This window comes from Cebus imitator, unplaced genomic scaffold, assembly GCF_001604975.1.
Source record: "Cebus imitator isolate Cc_AM_T3 unplaced genomic scaffold, Cebus_imitator-1.0 Scaffold547, whole genome shotgun sequence".
In the NCBI taxonomy this organism is placed as follows: Eukaryota; Metazoa; Chordata; class Mammalia; order Primates; family Cebidae; genus Cebus; species Cebus imitator.
In genome coordinates, this window is record NW_016107862.1 from 989,822 (window position 1) to 1,009,364 (window position 19,543).

At 44.1% G+C, this 19,543-nt stretch overlaps 1 protein-coding gene and 1 long non-coding RNA gene across 5 annotated transcripts in view; one reads left to right on the top strand and one right to left on the bottom strand.

The window, feature by feature from the left end:
* LOC108293777 overlaps nucleotides 1-4,064 on the bottom strand; it is a 45,875-nt gene extending 41,811 nt beyond the window's left edge. Inside the window, exon 1 of the long non-coding RNA XR_001820804.2 lies at nucleotides 3,990-4,064. This is a non-coding gene — a long non-coding RNA (uncharacterized LOC108293777). The remainder of the gene's footprint in view (nucleotides 1-3,989) is intronic.
* Nucleotides 2,273-11,558, top strand: CYP1B1 (cytochrome P450 family 1 subfamily B member 1). 4 transcript variants are annotated; one of them, XM_017515332.2, is made up of 3 exons: nucleotides 2,273-3,448; nucleotides 3,776-4,819; nucleotides 7,867-11,558. In XM_017515332.2, exons 1-3 carry the CDS (start codon nucleotides 3,435-3,437, stop codon nucleotides 8,453-8,455), a joined length of 1,647 nt encoding a protein of 548 aa, XP_017370821.1. In that variant the 5' UTR covers nucleotides 2,273-3,434; the 3' UTR covers nucleotides 8,456-11,558. The 4 variants fall into 4 exon arrangements, with proteins under 4 accessions (XP_017370821.1, XP_017370822.1, XP_037589733.1 ...); XM_017515333.2 differs by having other exon boundaries at nucleotides 2,273-3,393; XM_037733805.1 differs by having other exon boundaries at nucleotides 2,273-3,082.
* The last annotated feature ends 7,985 nt before the right edge of the window (nucleotides 11,559-19,543 follow it).

Sequence of the window (19,543 nt, forward strand, 5' to 3'; positions counted from 1 at the left end):
CCGGAGCCTGGTGGTAATCCCAGGTACACTCAGGAGGCAGGAGAATCACTTGAATCCACAAGGCAGAGGTTGCAGTGAGCGGAGATCTCGACATTGCACTCCAGCCCCAGCGACAGAGTGAGACTCCGTCTAAAAAAAAAAAGCCATCACAGAAAGACATTTATTTCCTCATCAGGTCAGAAAATTTATTGCTGGCTTCAATCTCTCAAGAAGTCAGATTCTCTTCAGGCACTCCTTTGTGTTTCTTTACAATGTAATCAAGCATTCCCGGGTCACCTATGAGACACACAGTCCACCAGCCTCCCTCGTGACTAATTTAATTGCGAAGGGTTAGCATACTATTTCTTCTCTGATATTATCAGATTTCTCAATTATGAAAACAAAAGCAATAATTAAAAAAATTCTTGCAGCTGATTTTTTTTTTTTTTTTTTTTTTGAGACAGAGTCTCACTCTGCCACCCAGGCTGTAGTGCAATGGTGCAATCTCTGCTCACTGCAACCTCTACCTCCCAGGTTCAAACAATTCTCCTGCCTACGCCCCCGAGTAGTGGGACTACAGGCACGTGCCACCACACCCGGCTAACTTTCGTATTTTTAGTAAAGAAGGGGTTTCAACAAGTTGGCCAGGCTGGTCTTGAAATCCTGACCTCAAGTGATCCACGCGCCTCGCCTGGGCCTTCCAAAGTGTTGGGATTACAGGCGTGAACCGCTGCGCCAGGTCCTAGGCGATTTTTTTATTTTTTTTTTTGTAGAGACAGGGTCTCGCTGAGTTGCCCAGTCTGGTCTAGCACTCCTGGGCTCAAGCGATCCTCTCCTCCTGATCTTCCAAATGGTTGGGATTACAGGCGTGAGCTGTGGCGCCTGGTGAAGAGTGACAGAATTATTGGGTTGGTGCAAAAGGCATTGTGGTTTCTGTAATGAAAAGTATGGCAAGAACCTCAATTACTTTTGCACCATCCTAATAGCTACATTAAAGGCAAAGGTAATGTGTGCTACTGAATTCTGCAATATCGAAGAGAAAATGCAATACTCTTAGACTGAAATGCCTGTTTACCATTTTGCCTGTGTGATTTGTTATTAGCTCAAATGATCCATAATTAGAGTATTCCTCATCTCACTTCACTAATATGTAAATAAGCCTCTTCAGTGTACTTGGGAGTCCTTGAAAGCAGCATGCTGAAAGTCTCTTCCTTGAAAATCATGCCTGGTGTGAATGTGTACTGTCATTCAAGGGAGAGTGAAGCCCTTGTCTTTCACCCGTCCCAGATTTTTAACTGGGAACCTGAAAATTTGAAATCTTTTTTTAATTCAATGTTTTGTGTTAGAGTAAATTAAATTTGTATGACATATTATTGGATTGAATAGGGCGTTTAACATGCCTTTTTTTTTTTTTTTTTTTTTTTTTTTTTAAGGGAGGCAGGAAAGAAGTCATCTGGGGCCTCTTATCTGGAATTTTCTTCCGTATAAACTTATATGAAGGATCTGGAGTGGGACTTCGTGGCTTCAAGTCCTGGCTCCATTTCTTGATGGCTGCGTGACCTGGGTTAAGTCACGTAACCTTTCTGAAGCTCAGTTTATTCATCTGTAAAGGGTCAATAATAGCACGAGATTCGCTACGCGGGTGGAGCTCAAAGTGCAGTGTTGTCCGTGGTGAACCCATAACATTTATACTTATCCTTTGTTGAAGGTAGGAGGTACAATTCCTACCTGGTTAACTAGACACATCCCACTTCTTCCCTCGAGTTCCCCCTTCCTCCCCGCCTCCTGAAGACCTTGTTCTTTTAGCTATCTTGAAAACCCTTATGCACCAACTTGTAGGAAGAAAGGGCGCGCCGGATGGGGGAAGCCACCTCGGCCCGAGCGTCCCCTTCGCGACCGCACCTGCGCCCAGGAGGACCACAGAGCCACGGGTGCGCGGCGAGGTCGCAATGCGCGCCCGCGCTCGGCCTTCGCAAAGGTGGTGGCCCGAGCGTCCGTCTTGCTGGCCCTGCAGGCGCGACCATGCGTGCGCAGCCGAGGGTGGTGGCGGCCGGCACACCACGCCAAGGGTGGTGGCGGCCAGCACCCCACCCTCTGCCGCCGCCTCCGCCAGTCAGGTGCCGTGAGAAGCACGGGAGGGGTGGCCGCGGGCAGCGCCCAGGGATATGACTGATGACTGAAGCCGACGTTCCAGAAACCGCGCACGCAAAGCCCAGCTCCGCACGCAAGGGGGAGGCGACAGCAGAAACTTTTCAACCCGAAAGTTCGCAGGCTCGCGGAGATTCGCCTCCTCCCGTCACTCTCCGCCCCGCTCGAGTCCCGCCCCGCTCGCTCCCCCCACCTCCAAGTCGCCCCAGCTTGGCTTCCCGCCCTGCGCAAACGGCTGCCGTCGCAGCCTGGGCGTCCCCGCGCCCTCCAGTCAGCGGCGCCACCTGGAGTGGTCTCTACGCGGGAAACTTCTGAGCCCCAGGAGCCTTTGTATGCCCAAAGACTGTCGGGGCCCGGGGGCGGGGGAGCGGCTACTTTCAGGGATTCCTGATCTCGCCGCAAGAACTGGAAAAAAACTTTGCACGCCAAAGAGCCTCCACCGAGGTGGGAATTTGTTTGCAAGAACCTAAGATAAAATGTAAACCACAACAAACCAGGGGCGCTGTGAGGCGAACCGATACCACTACACGACCTTTCCGGGAAGTAAGCTCAAGTCGCGGAGAGGGAAGGGAGGTCTTGCGCTCCGGGCGGGGCGCGTTCCCACGTCTAGCGCAGCGGCAGGGGCAGGTTGTCTCAAGCGCGTTTCTGAGGCCACCGTGCGGCCTCAATTAGAGGTGGCTGTGATGAAGAGCGGTTACCACACAATGGAACGTGGGCACCTCCGCTCCCATGAAAACCTCCGGGTAGAGCTCCGAGGCCGGCCGGTGCGCCCCGACGGGAGTCGGGTCAAAGTGGCTCAGAGTGCGGCGCGCCCCGCCCCCTGCAGGCCCCGCCTCGCCAGGTCATGCTGCCCTCTACCCAGTACTTAAAACCCGGAGGCGCCGCGGGATGGCGCGCTTTTGACTCCGGAGTGGAAGTAAGCACCTCTGCGACGCCAGCTGTGAGATCCGCAAGGGCATGGGTATTGACGCCCCTCACCGATCCCCAGTCTTAATCCCAGCGCTGTGAGAAAATCCCTACTTTGCAGGTCCCCAGGTGCAGCGGGGCTCGGCGAGAGAAGCACCTTTCTTGGTCCCCATCCCAATCCACTCGCTCCTGGCTCTGACGACGCCAAGAGACTCGAGTGGGATTTAAAGCTTCCAGTGCGGGGAGCAGGTGTCCAGGGCGGGCCTGCGGGTTCCTGTTGACGTCTTGCCCTAGGCAAAGGTCCCAGCCCTTTCTCGGAGCCGGCTGTCCCGCGCCACTGGAAACTGCACCTTCCCGCAGGTCAGTCTCTCTGCGGAGCCGCTGCCCCGCGACCCCTTCAGATGGCTTCTTGCAGGTAGGGGGTGGAGTGGTAGTCACTTTAAAGGAAATCAAGCGCCACCGCCTCGATGCCCGCGGCGATGTCCCCAAATTGCAGGAACCGTTACGCGCCTGGCGGGGTGGGGAAGAGGCTGGCGCTGGGAGGTGGAAACACCCCCTTTCTCTTCTCCAAGGGTGGCTGGGATGGGGATGGGAAGGGATGTCTTTGGCCACTTCTCCAGAGAGTCCGCTCCGACCTCTTCACGCAACAGCACTCAGTCCCCCAAGGCTAGGGTAGAGGCGTGGGGCGCCCGCTCCTGTCCCTGCACACCTGAGTGTCACGTCTTTTTCTCTCTGTCCCCAGCATGGCCACCAGCCTCAGCCAGAACGACCCTTGGCCGCTATACCCGCTGTCCGTCCAGCAGACCACGCTCCTGCTACTCCTGTCGGTGCTAGCCGTTGTGCATGCGGGCCAGTGGCTGCTGAGGCAGTGGAGGCGGCCGCTAGGGTTCGCGCCCCCGGGGCCGTTCGCTTGGCCACTGATTGGAAATGCCGCAGCGGTGGGCCAGGCGGCTCACCTCTCGTTTGCGCGCCTGGCGCGGCGCTATGGCGAAGTCTTCCAGATCCGCCTGGGCAGCTGCCCCATAGTGGTTCTGAATGGGGAGCGCGCCATCCACCAGGCCCTGCTGCAGCAGGGCGCGGCTTTCGCCGACCGGCCGGCCTTCGCCTCCTTCCGCGTGGTGTCCGGCGGCCGCAGCATGGCTTTCGGTCACTATTCCGAGCACTGGAAGGTGCAGCGACGCGCAGCCCACAGAACGATGCGCGCCTTCGCCACGCGCCAGCCGCGCAGCCGGCAAGTCCTGGAGGGCCACGTGCTGAGCGAAGCGCGCGAGCTAGTGGCGTTGCTGGTGCGCGGCAGCGCGGACGGCGCCTTCCTCGACCCTAGGCCGCTGACCGTCGTGGCCGTGGCCAACGTCATGAGCGCCGTGTGCTTCGGCTGCCGCTACAGCCACGACGACCCCGAGTTCCGTGAGCTGCTCAGCCACAACGAGGAGTTCGGGCGCACGGTGGGCGCGGGCAGCCTGGTGGACGTGATGCCTTGGCTGCAGCGCTTCCCCAACCCAGTGCGCACTGCCTTCCGCGAATTCGAGCAGCTCAATCACAACTTCAGCAACTTCGTCCTGGACAAGTTCTTGAGGCACCGCGAAAGCATTCGGCCTGGGGCCGCCCCCCGCGACATGATGGACGCCTTTATACTCTCTGCGGAAAAGAAGGCAGCCGGGGACTCCGACGATGATGGCGCGAGGCTGGATTTGGCGGATGTACCGGCCACTGTCACTGACATCTTCGGCGCCAGCCAGGATACCCTGTCCACCGCGCTGCAGTGGCTGCTCCTCCTCTTCATCAGGTAAAGCCTCTGGGAGGTGTGGGGTCAGGTCTTTTCTTCTCTGAAAAAGGCGGAGTGGGATCAAAATGCTGAGTTCGCAAGCAGCGCGCCGGGTTTAGGGTTTCGCTCCAGGTCCCCATCCCTCAAAACCAAGATCGCACGTCGGGAAAGAGAAGGCCAGGGGACTCACAGTGAGGGCTGAGACACGCGCGCGGACCCCACCCAGCGATAACCTGACCTCTTGGCATCTCCGATCTTGTCTCTATCCTCCCTTCCCCTGCTTTCCAGTGAGAACCCATTTGCAAGACCCCTCCACCCCTCAGAAAAGAGTTTTTAAGTGCCTGGAGATGAACCCTGATATCCCTCTCCCTGGAGCAGTAGAAGCAGAAATGGAATAGTTCCGAAAGAAAGAGTAACTCCGCAAATATGCTAAACACAGCTGCCTCTCGGCTAGTCCTCGGTGTGGATCCGAGGCTGCCCAGCCTGGGCGCTAAAAGCAGGCTGCTGCCCGTCGGGGCTTTGTTCCAGGCCAAGGAAGCCCACGGAGGCCGGGCCAGCCGACGGGTAACCCGCACAGAAGCTTTCGGAAGGCGGCCACAACTAGCGGGCAGTGCTAGGTTTATAAAACATCCGCGCTAGGAGTTTGAGAAATGCTGGGGTAGAAGACAAGAAGCAATCACTTTTACGAGTGCAAAGTAGCATCCAGAAAGGCAGATGGGGTATCCAGGAGGCGCCTGCAGACCTCTCCGGCCCCTGCTCTGTTAGCGGACCCCCTGATGGCCACCTTGGTCTCTATAAGCTCGGACCGCACCGATTCAACGGGTCCCCGGTGTCGGGTTGCCAGATTTAGCAAAAGAAAAGTAAGTTTTACAGGGGAATACTTACACTAAAATATTAACCCTTGTTGATCTGAAATCCATATTTAACTTGGCAGTCTGTATTTACTCTGGAAACATTACCCTTAAGGGCAAATGTTTTGCAAGGCAAACCTTGATTGCCTAAGAGACCAGAAATCCTGATTGTGTCATTTCTTGGCGCACAAGTGAGCAATTGGAGATGCTGAATCTGCAGGCACCACAGTACGGTGTTTGTGAGAGAATTAGTCTTTTCTTATTACAATCCACTGTAATCTGTATTTCCTTAGACGCTGTACAGCTATCTTCACAAATGTAAAGTTTCTGTATATTTAAAATGGCTTTTTAGTATTACAATCATAGAAACATCCACGGTGGGTGAGGGAGAGGCAGAAATTGAATAAAGAAAAGTCAACCAGAGATCAGGGAAAAGAAAATTCCAGAATAGGATCCACAGGTTTTTTGTGTCCCCACATAGGCATTTTATCTTTTGAAACAGGCTTTCTTTTTCATTAGAATCACAATAGTTCTCCGAGTGTTCCAATTAGGCGGCAAAAAGAAATAAAACCATTTGGGGGTCACTTTCAATTCAATATGCTGATACTTTTTTTCTTTTTAGTGAAAAGACAGTATGACAGGGCTTGGCAAATTACACAGTCTATTTTTGCATATGCATTTTGTTGAAGCAGTCATGCCCATTCGTTTACACATTTTCTGTGGCTGCATTTGCTCTGTAACCCAGGGCAGAGCGGAGTAGTGCAACAAAGAGGGTTCGGTCCACAAAGTCTATAATATACACTATCTGGCTCTCCCCACCATACACGTTTCTATGAAAAAAGTTGGCAGACTCCTGCAATATGATGTTGAAGAAGCAATTTTTAAAATAACTCTCCATTTCATCACATATGTGTATACTTTTTTTTTTTTGGAGTTGCAAATAATCAGTTACATGTTTTTTGACTTCTGAATTAAGGTAGTGGACATTTCTAGTCTTTTAATATTTATTTTGGTAATTTTTGATGGCTACATAGTAATTTGCCATGATAATGTATAATTATATGTCAGCACTTATTGAACTTTAACATTGGTCATTGGCCTTGATGGCATTTTTAATATTTTATTTTTAATTTTAATTTTATGGATTTACTTACTTAGAGACAGGGTCGCACTACGTTGCCCAGGCTGGTCCCAAACTCCTGGGCTCAAGCAATTCTGCTGCAGTCTGCCAGGTAGCAGGTAGCTGGGTCTACAGGTGTGTACTACCATGCCTGGCTAATTTTTAGAATTTTAGGTCCTGTTGTGGTACTTATTTTTGTGCCTCTTAAATTATTTTCTGAAAATTCATTTCTGGGTATGGATTTCTGGGTTTAAAATGAGGCAGGAAGAGGTTACCTTTATGGCTCTTGACTTGTACTAAGATTTTGTTTTTTTAAAATGATTGTACCAGTTGATATCATCAACAGTGAATAAGTATTACAGTTTGTACCATAATCTTACAAACATTGGGAATTGGCTTTTAAATTGAAAAACAATACAGTATGTAGCTTTATCCGTCAGGACACCAATTATCTTTATATAAAATGAGAACAGCATGTCTGTTGGAATTGTCCAGGGAAATGAGGGAGAAAAAAAATTTAACTTTCAGAGCCACATTTTACCTTTTGTGGGTCCTGGGTGCTTTTGCTTTGTCGACCCCTTATACCATAAAAAAAGTGAAAAATTAAATTTTATGACTACCTTATATATAAAGATGAATACATTAAAATGATGTATGAAAATATTTTCTTCTACCTAAAAGTGAATTTTTTTTAGGTCTGAAGATTGTAAAAGACTTATTTTCGTGGGCCCCTAAAAAGAGTTGTGGGCTATAGGCACTGTCCCTGCAGTACCCAATGGAAAATTGGCCTTATCTACTATTGTGCTTTTATAGGCTGGGAAAACTTCAAATTTTTTGACTCATAATGGGAAAGAGAGTTTTAGCCATTCAAGGCCTATTACAGGAACTATAATTCCTAAAGGCCATCTTGTAACTTAGTGAGAAATTAGGAAGCTGTTTTAGATTTTTTTTTTCCCAGACATATTAATTTAGTCACTGAGCTAAATAGCCTGTTTAAGGAAAAGTGGAATTCAAATAAATTATAATGTGCTTTCTAGACGAAAGAAGAATTAATTTTGCTTACTTGCTTTTCTCCCTCCATGTTAAACACCAAACAGGTATCCTGACGTACAGGCTCGAGTGCAGGCAGAATTGGATCAGGTCGTGGGGAGGGACCGTCTGCCTTGCATGGACGACCAGCCCAACCTGCACTATGTCATGGCCTTCCTTTATGAAGCCATGCGCTTCTCCAGCTTTGTGCCTGTCACCATTCCTCATGCCACTGCTGCAAACACCTCTCTCTTGGGCTACCACATTCCCAAGGACACAGTGATTTTTGTCAACCAGTGGTCTGTGAATCATGACCCAGTGAAGTGGCCTAACCCAGAGAACTTTGATCCAGCTCGATTCTTGGACAAGGACGGCTTCATCAACAAGGACCTAACCAGCAGAGTGATGATTTTTTCAGTGGGCAAAAGGCGGTGCATCGGTGAAGAACTTTCTAAGATACAGCTTTTTCTCTTCATCTCCATCCTGGCCCACCAGTGCAATTTCAGGGCCAGCCCAAATGAGCCTGCGAAAATGAGTTTCAGTTATGGTCTGACCATTAAACCCAAGTCATTTAAAGTCAATGTCACTCTCAGAGAGTCCATGGAGATCCTTGATAGTGCTGTCCAAAAGTTACAAGCCGAGGAAATTTGCCAATAAGAAGCCACAGGCAAGCTGAAATTTTAGAAATACTCACATCTTGGGAGATGAGGAGTAAAATTCAGTTTTTTTCTAGTTCCTCTTTGTGCTGCCTCTCAATTAGCCTCTAAGGTGAGCATAAATCAGCTGCCCATCCAGGTGAGGTGTGCTCCATACCCAGTGGTTCTTCATGAGTAGTGGCCTGTGCAGGAGCTTCTGGGAGATTTTTTTGAGTCAAAGACTTAAAGAGCCCAAGGAATTATTATACATATAATGCATCTTGGTTATTTCTGAAGGTAATATTCTTTGGCGTTAAAACGCACACATAGACACACAAACCCAAACACTTACACAAACTATTGAGTGAAGAATTATTTTGGTAACCATGCCATTTTTGGTGTGAATTCAAGATTGGTCTTCCATATGCAAAAATAGACAAAAAGTATATTAAACAAAGTTTCAGAATATATTGTTGAAGAGACAGAGGCAAGTAATTTCAGTGTAAGGTATATGATTGAAGGTGATAAGGGAAAATATAAAGACCAGAAATTCTCTTCTCAGCTTTTCAGGAAAATAACTTAGGTCTAGTATTTATGGGTGGATTTGTCCTTTTGCCTACTGGTATACTTCCTTACTTTTAAGGATAAATCATAAAGTCAGTTGCTCAAAAATAAATCGGTAGTTGAATTAGTGAGTATAGTGGGGTTCCATGATTTATCATGAATTTTAAAGTATACATTGTTAAATTGTAAAACTCTGAGCTGACGTTGTTCCTCTCTTGCTTGCCAAAGTACAGAATTTCAATTAGGAGCAAAGAAAAAAAAAATATTACTAGCCCAGCCAAGCTTTAAATTATGTGACTGCAATGTACAGACTCCAGTAAGTCTCATAGGTTAAAAAAAAAAGTCACCAAATAGTATGTAATATATTACTTAATTATCCATAAGCAGTATATTAGTATTATCTTGTTCAGGAAAAGGTTGAATAATATATGTCTTGTATAACATTGCAAATTGAAAAGTACAACCAATGCAACCAAGCGCGCTAAAAATGAGCTTGATTAAATCAATCACCTATTTTTGACATGAAAACTAAGTAGTCTCTTTTCTTCACACAAATTTTGGCAAATCTCAACATTATATCCTAAGATGTGTTCTTATTTTTATAGTCTTTATTGAAATTCTATTTATAATACAGAATCCTATTTGAAAATGATCTAATTAATATGTTAAAATTCCAAATTCATGGCATGTTTACATTTTAACTTAATTTTAAAGCTATTCTGATTATTAAGTTCCAGTTGAAGTTAGTGGAAATCTGACCATTATCCCATGGAAGGCAGGGAAATCTAAGATGTGTCTGCCCAGTGAATGATGAAAAATATTATGACTTTTCTGGATGTTCTTTTTACGAGGTGACAAGAACTGGGGACAGAACTCTCATTACAACTGACCAAGTGTCTCTTCTAGATGGTTTTTTTGAAAGTTAACATTAATGTCTGCTTTTTGGAAAGTCAGAATCAGAAGATAGTCTTGGAAGCTGTTTGGAAAAGACAGTAGGGATAAGGTCAGTTGTGTTTTCTAAGATGGCAATTACTTTGGTAGCTGGGAAAGCCTAAAGCACAAATGAAATGTATGCGTTTGGTTTATGCAATAACCTGAAAACATTTAGAAAAGTGAAGTTTCAAGTTTTAAATTTCATTGCAATTAAACTTCCAAAGGAATTTTTACAGTTTCCTAAGTGCTTATTACATTTTATTTAGCTTTTTGTAATCTCTGTACCAAAATTTTTTAAAAAGGGAGTTTATGATAGTTTTGTGTGTGTATTCGGGGCATGGCAAAAGAAGAGAGAGAAAGACTGAGAAGAAGGAAAGATGGTTAAACATTTTCCCACTCATTCCAAATTAATTAATTTGGAGCACAAAATTTGAAGCATGAACATTTAGAAAAAAGATATTTGGCGTAGCAGCGTTAAATCTCAAATAGGCTGTTAAAAAAATCTACAACATAGATCTGTTTTGTGGTTTGGAATATTATAAAATTTCATGTAATTTTATTTTAAAATTTCATAGCAGTACTTCTTGAGTATAAAAAATTGTGCCAGTATTTTAAAAAGCATTAAAGTCAACTATTGAAATCAGACTTGCCCAATACATTTAAATTTTTTGGTACTTGCCATTCCAAAATATTATACCCCAACAAGGCTGAGACAGTGAACTTGGGCTGTTGTAGCCTGTTTTTTTTAGATTGAGAAATGTGTAGCAGCAAAAATAATCATGTACCAATCTGGATGCCTCATTACATCAACCAGGTCCAGATGTGCTATAATCTGTTTTTATGTATGTAGGCTCAGTCATCATCTGATGCTTGCAGCAAAGGGAAAGCTGAGTTTATATAGAAGAAAGTAAGGTGCTTGGGGGTTACCTGGCTTATTTAATATGTTTATACCCTCGTTAAAGAAAGGAAAAGAAGACAAAAAACGAATAAAAATAACTGAATTTGGAGGCTGCAGTAATCGGATTACTGCTTTAATCAGAAAGCCTCATTGTATTTCTATCAGAGACAGAAGGTATTTGCTGATGACCGTTAAAGTCAGAAGTTTCACTCCAGGTTATTGCAATAAAGTATAATGTTTATTAAATGCCTGATTTGTGTGTCAAAGCTTTGACTTTGTAAGAAAATTGCTTTTTCCAAAACAAAAAGATGTCTCAGGTTTATCATCTGAATTTGCTAAAAGCTTTCACGTCCCAGAACTTAGCCTTTACCTGTGAAGTATTACTACAGCCTTAATATTTTCATAGTAGATCTATATTAGATCAAATAGTTGCATAGCAGTATATATTAATTTGTGTGTTTTCAGCTGTGATACAACTGTGTGATTAAAAGGTATACTTGTTTATAACTCAAGGATACCTTCTTATTTAACATTTTCTTATTTTTGTACTTTATCACGAATGCTTTTAGTATGCACATAATAACTACAATACATAGTTGTAACCGAAATACATTCTGGTGACACATTTATATGTAGCTTTTACTGTTTGCTATACCAAATGAAAAAAAATTGTATCTCATTACTTATACTGGGACACCATTACCACAATAATAAAAACCACTTTCATAAACTTGTTATGAAGTTTCATTTTATGCTGTAGCAAATATAGCCTAATGCATCACTTTATTTCAACTATTATTATGGATTATTCCATTAAAACATTCATTTTATTTGTCCATTCTACATTTCAGGCTGAGGCCGCATGCTTTTTTTTTTCCCTGTAGGTTTTCACCAACCAATTCTCTAATCTCCGTATTTCTGAATTTGTAAGAACCAACAGAGAAGTTAAATTTCAATGCAAACAATCAAGCCAAATGAGAATTAATTTGCAATGTTGAAAGATTGAATAGATTGCGAATTTAAGTTGCTGATCGATTTCTGCTTTGTCTAAAGAATGCAGTACACATTTTTCCTCCTCAGCTGCACACCAGTCCTTTCTCTGAGTATTTTCTTCCATCATTTTTTAAAGGGATATGTGCCTTAATAGGTACAATTAATGTCCAATAAAATAGGACGGGTACAAGTATTCTGTCATGTACTATGTGGAAATATTTCATTGCCTATCTTTTTACTTGGTAAAAAGGCTTGACTTCACAGGGCCTAGGTCACGAGTCCAGGCCTTCACTCCCCTGCACTCACAGATGACAGGGCTGTTCGCTACCACACGCTCCTTGTCTTCCGGACTACAGCTCCTATTACTGTGAAAATAGGAAATGCAGTAAAAATTGCACACAATGGTATTGATACTTTGGCTTGGGAACTTCACTTGAGCAGCCAGAAGGTATGGCTATGGAGTGGTTTAAGAGACTATTCACTAGTTTTCCATATGGATAACAGTAGGATCTTGGAAATGTCAGGACAGTTCAGAATAAGTGAAGGAAATATTTTCATGGGAAAAAGATTCCTTTAAATAATTATAATTGGGGTTTTTGCAAAACTGCCCAGCAGAATTGGATTCTACCCCGTCAATCCAATAGCATACTAGACCGGAGTACAGGGTGGGAAATGAATGCAGCTTTGGATATAAGTAAGACAGTCGTGGTTGTTGGAAACTTACAGAGGTTGTTTCTTCAAGCTCAAAGCCAGTCTATTTTTCTGCACAAGTGCAACAGAAGTTAACTGGCTGCTAACGCTCCCTTTTTGGCTCAGTAACTCTCACATGCTCTCTGCTCTCCAGTTTCAATCTATTAACTAATAAATCTCAGAAAAAGAAAAGGAAAGAAGAAAAAAAGATTAAATATATTCAAATACATTCAAAAGCAATTATTTTTAACGTGAAATTGTGAAGGAAAATAATCTAGTTTACATAGATAGGGACACGCTATAGGTAACAGCTCATGCTCGTAGCCCCTCTACAAAGCTACATACAGGCTTTGAGGACGAATGCTGTGTTCTTCACGCACACTTTTCAACATGTGTCAGGTATGCAGGGAGGAAATGGAACTAAAATGTGTTGAGCACTTATAATTTTTGCATCACTGTGCTAAACTGTCTGATGCACTATTGCACAACAGTCTTCTGAGGGATGTGATAAAGTAATGGGCCAAAATTATATATTTAGAAGTATTCTCATCCAAATTTTCCCTGGAGATGAACTAATTCAAAGCCCATTGTCTTTGTGCCCCAGTTTGTCCCTTCCTAATGTGCCTGTGCTTGGATTTACAGGACAGTTCATCTTTTTTTTTTTAGGCCATAAGATCCTGGGAGTTTCGCCAGAAATTTACTTCCTTTGTCTAAGGCACATGACACCACACTACAGTCAGAGTAACTGACATTGTGTGGGAGTCCTCACCAAACTGCTCTCTTCTGAGAAAAGCCCCTTTAAACTGTTCCTTAAGCAAAGTCAAAAACCAACCAACCAGTCATGCTTTGTCTTATAATCCTAAAACTTCGGTCCTAGAACCCGTCTGGACCAAGGATCCTTGTTGGAACCAGCGCCATCCATAGGCTGGTCCAGTTTCCTGGGACGTGGCCTGTCTGTCTGATAGCGGCACATCACACTAGGTGTTGGTGCAAGTAGCTCATCAAAACACTTCTGTCTCTCAGAGCCTGTGAGCGCTGGCCAGAGTGAGAGGCAAGAACCAAGGCATGAAACAGGCCTTTTGATGGGAAGTTTGCCTTTGCAAACAGAATTGACTGGACCTACCAGAACTAGTTTTGAATCACTTCAGGCCTCTTAGGTGGGACAATGTTATACAGCAGAAGCCTATCAGGTCTAAGATCCTTTTGGGTCAGAGCTAAAAGGCACTGAGCAAGCCTGAAAAATCAGCCACCTCTTTTATTTTTTTTTAAATTTATTCCTATTTCTTTACGTTTGTTTCTCTCAATGGATAAGTATTACAGTGTGCTTAATGTGCACTTTTTGTTTGCATGTTCCAGCAACATTTGTAATATTGTTTTGCATATAAATGTTTTGCTTTATGTAAGTGTTGTGCATAGCTCATCCTGCTGCTTAATCTTTTCTCAGCATAATATTTTTAGGCTCCATCCCTGTGTAATTCCATAGCTCCTAACTGCTTCCTAGTATTTCACGGTACTCATCCACCACATTTTCTCCACTCTGTTGGGAATAGATACCTGGGTAACTTCCAATTTCATGAGGATCCTTTATGAGAACTGCATGTTCTACAGACAGGTGGAAGGGTTCTGATGAGCCACTTGTACCAATACCTAGTGTGATGTGTCCCTGTCAGACAGACAGGCCATGTCCCAGGAAACTGGACCAGCCTATGGATGGCCCTGGCTCCAACAAGGATCCCTAAATGATGGAGCAAGGAACAGCTTGGTATGTTTCCTTGCAGACCTATGTAAACTTTGTAATGTGTGCCATACCCATGATTAGAAGTGTTGGGTCAGCAAGTGAGTGTGTACGTAATTTAAATATTGCATGTTCTCCAGAATGCCAGATCTGTCCACCCTCCTATCAGCTGTGCATGAGGGGAAGCTGTACCCACTTCCCCACCAACACATGGCATGGCCTCTTTATTTTATTTTATTTATTATTTTTGAGATGGAGTTTTCCTCTTGTTGCCCAGGCTGGAGTGCAATGACGCAATCTTGACTCACTGCAACCTCAACCTCCCGGGCTCAAGCGATTCTCCTGCCTCAGCCTCCTGAGTAGCTGGGACTACAGGCATGTGCCACCACGCCCATCTAATTTTGTATTTTTAGTAAAGATGGGGTTTCTCCATGTTGGTCAGGCTGGTCTTGAACTTCTGACCTCAGGTGATCTGCAGACCTCAGCCTCCCAAAGTGTTGGGATTACAGGTGTGAGCCACCGCGTCTGGCCATGACCTCTTTATTTTTAAATAAAATATGTTCTCTTGGGAGAGAGGTGCATTACATAAAATTTTTTTTAATGAGGAAAAAGACATCTACACTAATTTTTCAATACTTCCCATAGCCATGCTTGTGTTTACATCGTATCTCCTCTATTAGATTGTATATTCATTGAAAAGCCGGACTAAGCCCCAACAATTTTGTTATGAACCATATTGTATATACAGAAGCATGGGTGAAGAAAGTGGAGTGAGTTCTGTCGAGCCTGCTCCTTAGCACTGATGATCTCTTCGCCTTCCCTGTGACTCAGTTTTCAATTGGTACCCTTGAAGTCTAATCTCAGTTTCTTTTCAGTGCTTGTAAATTGAGCTTATTCAAGGTTTTTACGTTTCTGTTTAGTCACTATGAAGAAAGCAGAAATACCAACTCAGTAGCTTTCAAATTTTTTAAACCATAACCTCACAGTATGAAATATATTTTACATGCTTTAGTACATATCTATGCATGTGATTGTGTGTAGTTCATACATATATACACACACACATACACACACACACAAACAGGATTCACTATTGTTTTCTGTGATATAATTTATTTTTAAATTTTTTTCATAAAAATGCAGCACAATGAAATATTACTACAAACCTATCATAGTGTGTAAATTTTTTAAGAAATGACAAAACTGATAATATACACCAAGTACTGGGGAGGATGTGAACCTACTAGAACTTTCATCCATTGCTTCTGGGAGTGCAAAATGCTACAGTATGGTGCCACCCCTGGATATTTATCCTAGAGAAATGAAAACGCATTCACACAAAAGCTATACATGAATGTGTACAGCAGCAGACGAGGAAACGAGATGACAACACTGAACAAAGAAGGTCAAGCCCAGATGTGCGAACAAGGATCATGGCCTGTGCTGAAGTCCTTGCAGGGAGGTAAGGGTGGTGCCAGGTTCTCAGGGCGGAACAGGAGGCAGAACATCAGCCTTTGGAATGAGCAAGAGTTGGAACCTCCCAGCTGAGGCAATTTTAATTCAATGCCATAAGTGTTAATTGATCACCTGTTAGTTGGCAGACACTGTTGGGGCACTGATGATATAATAAGGAACAAGACACCCAGGCCCTGACCTCATGGAGCTGATATTCTAATGGGATGGGTGTGAGAGGAGAGAAAATAAGGTTTCAGTTAACTGTAAGTGCTGTAGAGACAAAACAAAGTGGTGTGTGTGTGGGGGGGTGTGTGTGTGTGTGTACTGTGTGTGAGGGGCACTGTTTAGAATGTATAGACTGAGTAGTCAGGGAAGCCTTTTTGAAGGAGGCAATACCAAGGAGCGGGCATTAAGGATAAGCTTCCTCTTATATCCTCCCCATGTGAAGGAAATACAGGCACTGAGTTATCAGATAATATAATTACCTTTAGAAAAAGCTGGTCGCAATTCATTAAATTGATTTTTATGGTCACAAAATCAGGGCAGTCTGAAGTAAAATAATCTCAGCACACTCCATGGCAGATGACACAGGCCCATAATCAGCACTGGCTTCTGGCTTGGCCGATGGCATTGGTGGGTCCAGTGACTCCGCCAATGACTCCCAAGCTCACTCCCAGTTATGTTCCCCCTGGAGCACTGAAGCAAATCTGAAAACTTGGTGAAACCTTGTCTTTACTAAAAATACAAAAATAAGCCGGGCAAGGTGGTGCACGCCTGTAGTCTTTGCTGCTCGGGAGGCTGAGGCAGGAGAATCACTTGAATCCGGGAGGCAGAGGTTGCGGTGACCCGAGATCGCACCCTCCCTGGTGACAGAGCAAGATTCCAACTCAAAAAAAAAAAAAAAAAAAAAAAAAAAAAAAAAAAAAAAAAAAAAAAAGAAATAACCAGAGAACAGACTCTTGGAACGAACATACTTTTCAACAATGCCTTTACATATAATTTAAAATGGCCTGCTGATTCTTTAATTTTATGTGCACCAAAGGACTCCACATTGATTCTTTTAAGCACTTAATGGAACTTCTTCTGGAACATTTTATAGACTATGTCTAGCCTTTGAGTCAAAGTTTTATTACATCTGATTGAAAAGGATTTCCACCCTCATCTCAGTGGGGTTGCTGAGAAAAGCAGGCAGCCTCACGTTCAGTTTGGGGGATCTCCTATCCCCTAATGTTGTACTGTGTACTCAGCATGCTTTTCTGGCTGTCTCTAGCTTTCTTGTTTAACCCCACAGCCCTTGGCTATTGTCTAGGCCTTTGGACCCCACAAGTCAGGTCACATCAACTTTGAGAGCACCACCCAGCTCCCATACCCACATTACCGAAAGCTGCCGACATCCACTGGATCTGGTGGATGTTCGTGAATCCCAGGATGCGCTGAGCTTGCCTTTCCTGCACCTCCTCTGTCACTCTCCCCATTCACATTCAGGAAGGGCAAGGGGCCACCTCTGTTCTCATACTGCATATCCCAGCAATCAGTATTTAAATTTAAGACTCTGCTTCTGCAATTTCCACAGCCCCCGAGCAAATCCAGTTGGCATTCTAGAAGTTGGCACTGACACTAAGGAAAAAAGTGGGGAAACACAGGCTGGACAAAACGGTGGAAGAGTAAGGTTGACTTTTCCCTACATTTTTTTCACAGTGGTTTCCAGGAACCTATTGCCGTAAAAACAGGGCAAGCCTGCTTGCTGTCTTGTTTTGATTTCTAACTTCAAGAGATGGCTCTGGAAACATCTGTCAAGGCTTTGTTAATAAAAAACAAAATAACTGTTCTTCTTCAGTGCCCCGCCAGGGCTTATTTTCTTTCTGACAGAGTGTAGGGGAGTTTAGGTCATGATACAGATCTGCCCTTGGCCCTGCAGAGATCAGCACCTTTCTCATTTTCTTTGCCCAAGTCCCTGCATCCATCTAGCTTGAGTTCATCTCTCATCTCTTCAATGAAGCCTCCTCTGATCACACCGTTTAATACTTAGCCTGCCTCCATAAGCTCTCTTGACATGCCTTCCTTGCTCTACTTATTCTGTTCCCTATGCCCCCAACACATAAAACATTTATTCCCTGTTAATATAATAACGTTTAAATTTTAATGATGGTTTACTGTCTGTCTCCATCCCCACTTCAGTCCCCAGGATATAAACTCCACAGGGGCGGACATTTTTACATTCCTTAGAAATTGGAATATCCAATCATCTTGCTGGATTTTCTACACAATATCCAACCACTGGTTTGCATTATATTTTAAATTCTGATGGTATGATCACTGCCCAAAGAAACAATCTACTCACAAAAAGAAATTAGTTAAACCAGCTGTTTATTGTAGTATTGACCTGTGCTGTACAATGTAGTAGTCACTAGTCACGTGTGGCTATTTAAATTTAAATTAATTAAAATTAAACAAAATTTAAAAATCAATTCCTTATTCATACCACCCTTATTTCAGATGCTTGGAAGCCACGTGGATAGTGGCTACTATTGTGAGAGGCACAGATATAAAAGGCTTCCATCGTAGCGGAAAGTTCTATTGGACAGTGCTGCTATAATTGAATCAATTTCAATTAATTGGATGTTTTACTTTTATTCAATTGGTAACTATTTATTACTACTTTGGGTAAAACACCGTGATAAGAATCATGAGAAATAGGGAGGATTCAGGGGCCCTGCCTCTGAGTATGTGAGTGTGAAGATAAATCTAATATAAAGATACATACAAAGGGCCTTCAGGTAGTTTCCATAACGTGCTTCAAGGAAATGAGAGATTTGCATTTTCCAGTTCAGGATAGGGAATTTTAAAAAAGCTTCTTGGAGGACGTAGGTCTGAAACGGAAAATTGCCCATAACCTCAGTTCTGAAGCACAGAAAACTCAACAGCTTGATGTAAGTAAAGAAGAAAAGCCACATAAGGTTATATTCTGGTGCAAAAGTTAACTCCAAAGGAAATCCAAAGCTATGGTTTCCTATGTTCCATGGGCTCTGCTGTTGCTTCTCCCTCATCTTTGCCTTGGGACAAGCAGCCCCCACACTTGCAGAAACAAACACTTCTGGTCCTGATGCCCCCTGCCTGAGCAGAGCTGAGAAAAGCTCGCGGGGGCTAACAGAATCTGGATGATTGCTTCTCCAAGCCTTCCCTTCCAAGGCTAGGAATTAAAGTTCAAAGAGGGTCTTCCCCTCATGCTGCTTATTCCTGCAAGGCAAAGCTTGAAGACTTGACCTAAAGAGCTATGTCGATGGATAATGAGTGATTGAATGCGATTTTTCAGATACCTGAAGCTTTCCTTCCTGGGCTCCTTCACTCCTTTCCCTAGTCCACAGGGCTGACTCATATGGGCCTGGCTTTTCCCCAGAGGCAGAGGAGCCAGCATCTCCAGTGGAAAATAAACTCAGGTCAAAAGAACAAGGCATGTGAGGAGCACAATTATTTCCAAAGAAAAAAATTAAATTTCCAAGAGTTAAGGTAGCTTTCTAATGCTGCTATTATGAGTCAGACATTTTCCTGGGTAGTTACTCTGATACTGTTCAGATAGCCTCAGTGGGCTCTGTATTAGTGCGTTCTCACACTCCTATAAAGAAATACCTGAGACTGGGTAAATTATATAGCAAAGAAGTTTAATTGGCTCACAGTTCTGCAGGCTGTACAGAAAGTATAGCAGCAGCTTCTGCTTCTGGGGAGGCCTCAGGAAACTTCATGGCAGAAAGCAAAGGGGAAGCAGGCATGTCTTACACGGCTGGAGCAGAGGGAAGAGAGCAGGGGAAGGTGCTACATACTTTTCAACAACCAGATCTCTTGAG